At 34.7% G+C, this 11,674-nt stretch overlaps 1 protein-coding gene across 1 annotated transcript; it reads right to left on the reverse strand.

The window, feature by feature from the left end:
* Nucleotides 1-1,705: 1,705 nt before the first annotated feature.
* LOC18022963 (myosin heavy chain, cardiac muscle isoform) lies at nucleotides 1,706-5,909 on the reverse strand. Its single transcript, XM_006405327.2, has 9 exons — nucleotides 5,583-5,909; nucleotides 5,146-5,349; nucleotides 4,941-5,063; nucleotides 4,759-4,799; nucleotides 4,579-4,684; nucleotides 2,472-4,502; nucleotides 2,262-2,393; nucleotides 2,119-2,180; nucleotides 1,706-2,038 (listed from the first exon to the last, which is right to left on the reverse strand). The coding sequence occupies exons 1-9, from the start codon at nucleotides 5,658-5,660 to the stop codon at nucleotides 1,852-1,854; spliced, it is 2,964 nt and encodes a 987-aa protein (XP_006405390.1). The 5' UTR covers nucleotides 5,661-5,909; the 3' UTR covers nucleotides 1,706-1,851.
* Nucleotides 5,910-11,674: the final 5,765 nt, after the last annotated feature.

Consider the following 11,674-nt stretch of genomic DNA (forward strand, 5'->3'; position numbering starts at 1 on the left):
TGTATCTGACATCATTTGTGTATATCACTACATGATTGGAAAAGACAAGACATATGGTTATTAAATCATTTGAACAAGACGTGGGACAAAGCGTATTCATTGGATCTATGTCGTCCTCCTCGGAAGTATATTCATCCGCTCGCCATTTTAACGACGAATAAGCTCTTGCTTCTTGATGATAATGACGATCCAAAACTCGTGATTTATGATCCGGAAACGAGATCATCATATGCCTTTTTTTCCAACGTCAACGCTGTGCCAACGGCTCTGCCTTATTTTCCAAGCTTAATCTCGATTATGTAAAAATGGTTATTTCAGACATATCTATGATTGTAATTTTTCAATGTATGGCAGTACCAGATTAGGTCGTTTAGACTTTAGAATTTTAATATGGCGAGCGGATGTATGGTTTCAATTAATTTAGTTTTATAGATAATATATTTTATCTGATTGCATGTTCTTTTCTTAACCAGCAAGTTAAGATAACTCAACCTTAACTGGTTTTTAGGGTTTTGAGGTTTCTTTTCTTATGCAGTGTTTTGCGTGTGTGTGTGTTTTTCTTGATTGCATGTGTTCTGAGCGCTGAAGTGTACGCTAGATATATATATAGAAGTGCACCCCAATATGGTAAATGGTTCAACTAAAGTTTATAAACAAGTGATTTGTTTAAGAAATTCACTAAAGAAATCGATTAAGAGATTTTTTATCTTCATCATTATCCACCACCTAGTCTCCAGTCTCCACTCATGGGCCTCGAGTCACAGTCTTGCTGAGATTTTCTTGCAGAGGCAGCGATACTGTCCGTCAGTACCTCGCAATCTTTCTGTTCATATTTCAAAAAAAATTAAAGTTCTTTAATAAAGTTTGTCTGATAACGAAACTTTTGAAAATTTGAGAATTATGTTGTTGTTCGAAAGAGAAACTCTTGAACATGTTTTATAAGTTTATTAAAAAGTTAAATTAAAAGATTTTCATTTTAAAAAAAAAAAAAAATTGCCTTAAGCCCCTGTGAACCTACGCACGACACTGAAACGCAATCAAAAGGTGAGATCTAAGCATTTCACTACAAGAAAACATGCTGAATTTCTGCGAATTTTTCTACGAAACTTTTGGTAGAAAACTCTTTTACCATTTTTCTATGAATTTATTATAAAAAGATATGGTAGAAAATTGGAAAGAAATTTCAATTTTTTTGTAAATTTTTCCCAGAGTTTTTTTTTTTATCCAACTCACCCAAGCTCTTGCTCACCGTTGCTGTTTTGTTTAACTTGAACAAGAAAAAAAACCTGCTTTCTTTGTAGCAGAGTGATCAAGTTGATATGCAGATGTTGAAACTTGGAGCTGCTCTAGATAGAAAGTTAAGAAGCAATGGAGTTTTTGTTTCTACTGTTTCAAAAGTTTGATAAAGCTTGCAGAAACAGCATAACCAGAGAGTCATCAAACACAAGGGAAAAGTCAGGGACATGAGGAAACCTTTGGGTCCATCATATGGAAAAGAAGCTTCCAGTATCAATCCCAACACAAGCCGGAGCATCCGATTCAAGAACTAGCCACATGTCACCATTTTTCTTACTTTCCTTGCTTTTTTGTTCTTGTAGTCGAAACATTAGTCCTTGTTTGGATTGAAATTGGAAATACATTTCGAACTTTTATCCAATAAAATGTTAAAAACACCCAAAAAAGAAGTCAAAAACTCAAAACTCACCTTTCTTTCTCTCGGAAAAAAAAAAACATTACAGTATATAGAAAAAGCAACAGGTATATATATCTTACCAAAAAGAAAGTAGTTTATATATATTGAAAAGGAGAGAAATTTGTACAATCTTGTAATATATAATAGGGATGGTTTTTTTAACTCTTCTTGGCATTTTTAAGATTGCGTACGGTCATGACCAGTTGTTGTCTCTCACCTTCAACTTCTGCAAATCTTAGACTTATCTCTAAATATCTTTCTTGCATCTCTTTCAATTCTATCTCCATCAATCCATTTTGCTCTCTTAGCGTCGCTACTTCACTTGCCAAATCTTGAAGATCATCACTGCACAACACAAAAGAAAGAAACAATCAGAAATGATCGGTAGTTTCTTCGGTTTTTGTATTGGTTCACGAACATCATACCTCTTGTTCGATGACAATACTTGTCTGTTCTGCAAATCTAAACGGTGCAGAGATTCACCGTTCTGTTCATAAAAGCAGAGTGTTATGGTGATGGGTGTAGTAGAAAATGCAATTCGATTGTGTGCAAGATTAAGTATTGTTACCTCTTGGCTATTTGGACTTAGTTTGTTGAGTTTAGTCTGCAACTCTTCGATTCTATTCTTCAAATCATTTTCCTTTTCGATGAACATCTTAGATGAGGCCTCCAAAGCAATTTCCTTTAGTTTGATTTGTTCCTGGATCACAGAAAAATTAGCATCCACATTATTAAAATAATTAGTTGAATAGTGAATGTTTTTGTCTTAAACGCATACCTCGAGGAGTCTTGTTCTTTCTTCGTTGCTTCTTTGCTCCAGTTTTGTTACGTCGTTAGCCATTCCTTCTTCTTTCTTCTTCAGCTCACATCTGTGTTTCTCGATCTCTGATTCATTCTTGGATAAAGAATGCTTTAGAGCATTACATTGCGCTCTAGCAGTTTCTAGTTCTGATTCTAAAAGGCTAATGACTGCTTCGTTTTCATCTTTGATACGCTGCATTTCCTGCAACTCCTCTGCCAAAGAGTCTGATTCTTTCTTCATCGATGCAATCGTGCTTGATAGCCCATCTTTCTCTGCCTCGACTTCAATTCTCGATCTTCTCGTTTCTTCCAATTCAAGTCTCAAGATCTCCATCTCATCCTTCAGCCTTGTGATCTCTTGAGTTAATTCTGCATTAACATCTTCTTCTTGCTTCTTCTGAGTCTCTAGATGCTTGGATTTCTCCACAAGACCCTCTAATATTCTGTCCATCTCCTTAGTTTTTAGATCCGTCTTTTCCGAGAGCTCGTTGAGCCTTGCCTCATACTCTACCCTATTTGCTTGGAGTTCATCGTTAGCGCTCATGAGAAGTTCTTCTATTTGACGCTTCTGCATGCGCAGGTCACGGGTTTCTGCCATTGCCTTCTTAGCCATCTTCTCATTTGCTGAAAACGTAGAAGACATCTGCTCAGAGATTCTCTTGAAGTCATCCTGGATTTTCCCGGCTACACTAGCGTTTTTCCACCTCGACTTCCTCAGAGCTTCTTCGGCTTCGATAGCTCTTTGCTCTTGCTCCACTTTAGCACGCGTGACAGCTTCAATATCTGCCTCAAAGATGTGAGCTTGTTTCTCTAGTTCTTCTTCCATACCCTCGATCTGCGTTTCAAGTTCTTTAATGCGGCGCAAGGACTCAGAGAAATCCTCGGACTGCTTCTTGAGCTTAGCTTCTAGGCTCTCTACTTGATTTTCAAGCTCGTTCACGTTTACAAGAGAAGATGAACATTCGTATTGCAACTTCAACTGTTCTTGCACCTGGCTTTGCTCGAGCTTGTATGAGATATCATGATTTTCCTGCTTAAGTATCTCGTAATCAAGAGCAAGCTGCTCCACCTGTATCTCAAGGTCATCTTTGTCTCGTTTATGGATCTCTATCTCATTGTAGAGATCAGTGATCCTCCGCTCAAGGACGTGTGCTTCTTTTGCATCCATGTGTCCCTTCACAAGCTCATCCAGTGCCTTTTGATCCTCGTCTTCATCTGTCTCACTTGTGCTTGACCTTCTCCTCGATTCTTGAGTGTTGTTCTCGCAGGGTCTTGGTCTAGGAAGATCGACTGTCCTTTTACGTCTTTGCCCCACCATTGCTTCTAGATCTTGCACAGCAAGAATCAACTCGGTGTTTGATTCTTGTGTCTTCTCGAGCTGTAACCGTAGATTGGAATTCAGATCCTTTTCATAATCCAGTTCTTCTCGGGTTTCTTCTAAAAGAACTTGCGGATCGCTTCCTTCACACTGCAACTTGTTCCTAAGTTTCGCGTCCTCTTTTCGCTTGTCCAATGCTTTAATACTCTCACAATCTACCTTCAGCGAATCTCTCTCCTGCTTAAGGCTGGTTACTTCCTTCAGGAGATCCTGGCTTCTTTTGGTCTCTTTAACAATTTGTTTACGCAAGCTCTGTAGCTCTAACTCCGAGAAATCTGTTCGCCTTGCCAAAGCAACGAGCTCGGCTTTAAGCTTCTCTACCTCGTCTTCTCTCGAAGTGTCCCTAGGGACGGTCTCATTTGAGCTATTCATGGAGTCATCGGTGCTGATTCCTTGATCGGAACTTCCTGACCACTCGGATTCTGATATTTGAGGCTCTTCATATACATTGGTAACCGAATGGTGATTCATACTTTGGTGGTTTTGCTGAATGAGATCTCCTCTGCTTCCAACTTCTCCCAGTGTATCCAGTTCAGAGACACTGTCGAAGCTTGACAGTGTACTGTCGGATTCAATCGATGCTCGACGCCTCAACTCAGCAATCCGAGATGCTTTACCAAATGGACTTTCCTACAAGAGCAGACACAAATGATTAAAAAATCTCTAACTTCCTGATGCAGAAATGACTTCAGGAACATACAAGTACCTCTTGTGAATCACTTTTATGGCTTTCGTCTGCGTCAATGCTCAAATGGGACTTCAAATCTTGGCTCCGTGACCTTTTCACCAAACTATCGCTTTCTTTCACCACTCTGCAGAGCACACAGACAAATCAGAGAAACTCATAAAGACTTTGCAAGAACTTGAGAGTCCAGTGTCTTTGTACCTTTGCAGATCCACATTTTCAAGCTGCCTCTGTATTGATACCTGATAGTGAATAAAAGAAACCAGTTCGAAGCTCAAAATATCATTCAGAAGACAAAGAAGCAAAAGTCTTGTGAGCTTTTACTCTAATGTCTCATGACAAACATTAATGCAAGAAAGAGAGAGAGAGAGGGAGCTAATTACGTGCAACATTGCTTTCGAATTTGAATTCTGCAGAGGAAGAGAAACGTTGCAAGTCTTAATCGCATCAACATAATCAGCAAAGTCAATCGAAGTCTCTCCCACCAGACCAGACTTTGAAGATCCCTGCAAAAAGAAGCTAAGAAATCTTATAAGAACACAAACAAACAAATCTCAGAGATCAGAACTTTTTGTGTGTTTTCCTCACCGTAGTTGACACAATAAAATGATAGATTCTTTGGTTAACTTTCCCATTCTTCATATCCTGAAGAAACTTCACCGTCTCGTACACCGGAGATTCCCACCGGCAATGTCCGTCGAGAACCATCGCCTTCTCTGTCTTTCCCGTCGACTTCCCAACATCTCCAGGAACAAGAGAGATCATTAATCCCTCCGCTTTCAACTGAGTCACCTGACCAACAAAAAAAAAATCTAAGATCCAAATTCCAAAAAAAATCCGACTTTTTTTAATTGTTCTTAAAGCTGAAAATGGAATTTCACTGTTTATACTAGTCATCTCAAATGTCAGATTGACTATATCTTTCCTCAATTTCTGGGAAAATTTTCAAAAAAATCCAAGCAACGATCCTCTTCGTCTACATTTTCCCCAGACAAAATGGCGAGAAAACTTAGAGGAAATTATACCTGAGTCGCATGAAACTGCAGCTTGAAAACGATTTTGATCTTGTTCTTCTCGCTCCGCCATCTCGCCGACTTAAACATCTCCACCGCCGAGTGTTGATCGCCGAGTTCCTCACCGGAGCTCCGGGCATTCTCGCTGGGAAGTAGCCATCTTCAACACTCGAATTCAGTCCAATGTGGAGCAATTGGTCATCAAAAATGGCTACTAGTAGCGAATCCACCAAGCAAAAATCTACTCATCCGAGTTCGGCTCAGTGAATCGGATCGAGTTTAACTCTGATTACGTCAAGAAGAAGAAGACGCTGAGCGTTATAGCTCCACCACTGAAGTATTTTTTATAAATGGGACAAAAAGACGAAAAGTAGATCTAATAAACTCTTTAGAGACAAAAGAGGGAAAATATACATTTTTTGTTAATTAATTTATTAGTTTTTTCCAACATTAGTTAAACGAAAATTATACCATATTTTTGTATCACCAAACCGAAGAAATAATTATTTTATCAATTAACGTCAATAATTAGTTAATTTTTGTGATTTAGCTACAAACTAGGCTCAACCGATTCTGTTAAAGTCAAAACTACTACCTTTTTTTTTTAACACTAAAACTACTATTTCACATTTATTCAATGTCGAAGGTATTCTATCATTTTTTTATTCATTTCACATTTTGCCAGTATTTTAGCAAGTGCGTTATGATTTCCGCCATTGTCATCATCATTGTTTCAAAAACTAATGTTAGACAAAAATATATAATGTAGGGCAATTCTCTAAAATATTTGTGTATAAAAAAATTGTACCGACAGATTTGGTAACAAGATCTTTTATATAATCGATTAAAATAATAAATCTTACGCTCTCTACTGAAACGGTACGCACCACATTTTTTTTCATCCATAGTGGAATTTTTAGCTTTATTTATTTTAATGATTATTGAATTTCTTTTCTTTTTGGCATTGCATTCTTTTTTTTTTTTTTGTTAATCTGCATGTTTTGGGTGGAGGGAACAGTGACTAATAAGTCTTAAAATGACGTGTTTACCCTCCGTCGACTGGTGTACTTATCTTCGTATTTTCTGCTAATAGGGGTAATATAGTCAGTTACATAAATACACATGCATGGTCGTTGGTCTCGATGATGATAGCATTAAAAAAGGCAACGGTCATTTTTTCCCCCCAAAAGGAAATAGTCAGCTTTAACGTTAATTTCAAGAATATAACTTCGGATTAATCATCACAATTTATATATTTACCTGAGAGAAGTATGTTTAACCACAATTTTTTTGGTAATTACGCAATATATTGCTGCTTATATTAGAGGTTTCTTCTTCCAACGAATCATTGAATGCCGATATATAGTCTTTACATCGAACGTATAAACAACGGACAAACCTTAAAATTCAATTATACTAAATGGTCATTAGTTTTGATATGTAACATTGCCCAATATGTTAACTTTCACAATTCTTCTTAGAAATTTCAATTTCATATAGTCAATGAATTGTTTCAAACTATCAATCCATATATACAAAAGTGTAAGCTTAATTGCTGCACAAAATTATTTTTGCAGATGGTATTATTTCAGGAATTTTACCGTTATTTTTCAAGATATTGATCCAAACATTTAAATTTATTGTAAGACTTTAAAGCATAATTATGTGTGATGTTTTTGCCAGTCTGCCTTTTATTTTGCTAAAACAATTAATTTAATTCCATCATTGGACATGGGAACATGCGAATTTTCATAAGCTGTGTGACATCAAAACCTGATAGATATTATTTTGTCTTTTCTCTGTACAACATTCCAATACTTGTGGGGTATATAAGCAGCTGTATTTTTATTGTTAGCTTATACAAGAAAATTAAATTAATATAACAACAAGTAAAGAAAATAACAAACAAATACAAAATTCTGATTTTTAATTTGATTTAGAGAAAGGCCTTTTGAGATGCTACCAAAAACTTGGTGTCTCTGTGGTGTTATTGGAGATTAGTTCTAGAAAGGGTATGTAAGTTGACAACTATAAAAATTTAGGGCAACGTTTTGTTTTCGTATTAAACTAATATTCAATATATGAAAATGATGATCATTTTGTCTCTAATTTATAAATTTAACACGAGAATATGCATATGACACCAAATTTTAGGTGCAATTGTGCTTATAAAAGATTCATATTGTTTAAACAAAAAATTATAAGTTAAAAAAAAAAGATTCCTATTGGTTACACAACAATTCCTACACAATAGCTCGTAGGCTCGTGCGCAGTATATATATAACTTTTTTATTCATTTGGTTCTTTTGGGGGGTTTTAAAAAGTCTACCATTGAAAGATTCCCATTGCTACACAAAACCAATACCTAATGTTGTTAGAGACCTCTCTGAAAAAGAAAAAAGCACACACATAAAAGTATACAAACAGTAGAAGATGATCTAACATTTATGATTTATCACCAAATCTAGATAAATATATTTTCTGAGGATTATAAACAGACTGCATGTCATCTTGTAATTTTGTTTTTACAATTAATGAATAGAGTATTATGTTTCTTTGGGTAGGTTTATCCGTTAAAATTAACAATTTCATCATTGGTTTTTCTATTAAATCTTTTGAAATGGACTATTATTCGATCGATGCCAGAGATCAGAGTTCAACAAGCAAGTCATAAATGAAGTCACGAATTCTACCCCAACCGTCATATACCTAACTTTTTCGTAAAGTTCTTTCTGCTTTAATCTGACACCTACCTACATAAGTTTACTCGACATGACACCATATTTTTTTCTTTCTTTCTTTTTCTGCTCCCATAAATGTCAGTTTTGTGTTTTTTTTTTGTTTGAACAAAGGTTTTATGTTAGTTTTGTGGTAAGAGAGGGGACCGTTAAGAGAATATAAGCATTAACCAAGCAATAAAAATGAATTTACCAAATTTGAGAAACAAGTCCAAATACATGACGCATATAATTGTAACATTTCTTTGGTAGGCTTTCGTATCTTGTTTTAAAATTTTTATTTATCAAAAAATAATTGATAGAATTTCTGCATCAACTATGTTAACCTGATAATCGTATCAATCATACTTATATTTGATGGCATCTTTCACGCCAACTACTTCCATTTTAAATTTAGCACGCATCAATTACACCAACACCATCCAATTCTATGTTTAAATTTGATATATGATTCTACTCATCTATAAATACGTTGCATCTGATTCTTAAATTTCTCAACAGATATATTACCAACCAGTCTATTTCTTGGACCCATTAGTCCATATTTTTGTTTTTCTTGATCACGACTTCAAGTCTATACGTGCTAGATCAGAAGCCGAGTGGCTGGCTATGAGGTCTACGGCATTAATGATTAATTCACCCAATACATGTATAGTCTTTTTCATTTACATCATACATGCTCGATTTATTAAACGATTTAAATAAAATGAAGTAAATATTATTGTTTTATTCCAATCGAGATCGTGTGGGATGCACTACAAATAGGTAATTTATACTTTGTTAAACTATCACGTGGATTATCAAAATGCAATTATGGATTTTAAAAACTATTTGGTTACATGCTTTCCAAAACAAAACAAAAAGAAAACCCATATATGGGCAGTCAGGCCTTTAAAATATACATGGGTAATAGATATAGAACGTCTATAACCTCGACAAAGAACCAAATCTATTAAAAATAAAATGCGTGAAACATACATAAAGACAATTATATATTTGATTGATCGCTCTAGAGATAAGATTAAGTTTAATTCAGCAAATAATTATCATTTTCGCTCTTTTCTCACATGAGGGTTAGCTTTTTAAAGAATAAACCCTCATGTAATTAATAAATGAATAGATTTTATTACTTTTTTTATATACTATTACATTTAGGTTTTGAAAAAAATACAATCATGAATTTCTTACATAAAAATGTTACGTCGTCATCTAAATGTCACTCCTCGTCTACTTCCTGTAGACAAAAATGCTTTCTAATATAGATTATAATATAAAAAAAATATATTTTTTTAAAACGTAAAACTGTAAGAAAATTTCTGTTGAGGTAATAGTTGGATGTTATTTAATTTATTGTTTATGAGTCCGGTTAAAAATGAATACCCTAATTAATGTATTTTATTTCTTCTCGTCAATGCTTAAATTTATTATATTATTACAGATTATATCATGAATCTACCAACAAATCTAATGAATGCAGTGAAAAAAATACTATTATTGAGAAAGAAAAGAAAAAGCTGTGAAATGATTACGAGCATATCAAGTAGTGCTCACATGAGCGACAGCCCAATGTGCCCACGTGAAGCAACTTTACCCCATTTTCTTAAATCAACACACCGTTTCGGTTTCTTCTAATAACCGGTCGGTTCAAGAACTGCGTTTTGACTTTCTGGAAAAAGATCATCTAAATACAAATGGCTTCGTGAATTCTATTATTCGGCCTATGAAAATTGGCTAATATTAAACCCATTACACGATAGGCCCATTAAGCATTTGGATTTCCAAAACAATCAAACCAGAAAAACCGAGTTTCGTCTGAATCGAAAAATGAATTTCGTACCGGAATCGAACCGGAATGTTGAACCCAAAAAGACCTCGACAAAAGAAAAGAGAGGGAAAACGGACTATTCCTCCACGAACTTTATGCATTCTGAAAATCCATACACGAACTATTGAACCATGCTTATAACTACATACAATATTGAAATGCGGCCAATTTCACCAAAACCGTAAACGGTGTTAATTTTCCGTCAATAAATAATGACATGGCTGACACGTGGCATGCCAGTTGTCGATTTTTTTATTTATTTCAGGGATCAAAACGACGTCGTTTTGATATTTCTTTTAAAAAATGCATTCAATAAGACTTGAACACATGACCTTCCAAGTAAGGGGTTTACCACCAAACCAACTGAACTAAAAACATTTATAAACTTTAATAAAGTAAAAATATTTATATTGATATCCAACTGAGATTAACATCATCCTTGGTTGATAATTTGTGTCACCTAATCCTCCCTTACTTCACTCCGACTTATAGAGTCGTCATCTACGACTTAGTTTGCACCAGGATTGACGTTGCCGGTGCTAATCCTGGATCAAAACAGATATTCGGATAGTTTTGAGATATCCAGATCTTTATCCGGATGCGGCGGATCCGAGTTTTAATTATCCAGATTCGTATCTGGGATGTTTGGATATCCAAACTTTTGAATATCGTCTAAATATTAAGATATTTGCGGATATTTCGGATATCCGGATCCGGATAAGAAAATATATTAAAAATCTAAAAAAATTAAAATAATAATAAAATTTAATTTAATTTAATATTTTGTAAAAAAAATTATTAGAAAAAATATTTTAATTTCATTTGAATTATTTATATATATAAAAATCTCAATATATTATATAATTATCAATAAAATATAATTTTTAAATATATTTAGAGGTTAGAGATTCAAATACGGATATCCGGACCTAATAATTTAACTATCCGGATACAGATCTGGTGTAGACGGATATTGATTTTTATTATCCGGATCTGGCTCTCTTGTATATCCGAATTTTTTTGGAGAGGATCGGAGAAGATCAGAGTGGATCCCGAATCAGATCTCGGATACCAAATAATAATTCTAGCCTTAGCCGGCGAAAACTTAGTCGTAGAGGACGACTCTGTAAGTCGGAGTGAAGTAAGGGAGGATTAGATGTCACAGATTATCAACCAAGGATGATGTTGATCTTAGTTGGATATCAATATAAATATTTTTAGTTTGTTAAAGTCAATAAATGTCTCTAGTTCAGTGGGTTTGGTGGTAAACCCTTTACTTGGAAGGTTATCTTATTGAATGCATTTTTTAAAAGAAATATCAAAACGACGTCGTTTTGATCACCTGAAATAAAAAAAATCGACCAAATAACTTAGTAAACTGGTATGCCACGTGTCAGTCACGTCATTAATTATTGATAGAAAATTAACACCGTTTATGATTTTGGTGAAATTGGCCGCATTTCAATATTTTATGTAGTTATAAGTATGGTTCAATAATTCGTATATGGATTTTCAGAAGGCATAAAATTCGTGGAGGAATA

This window comes from Eutrema salsugineum, unplaced genomic scaffold, assembly GCF_000478725.1.
Source record: "Eutrema salsugineum unplaced genomic scaffold, Eutsalg1_0 scaffold_14, whole genome shotgun sequence".
Classification (NCBI taxonomy): Eukaryota; Viridiplantae; Streptophyta; class Magnoliopsida; order Brassicales; family Brassicaceae; genus Eutrema; species Eutrema salsugineum.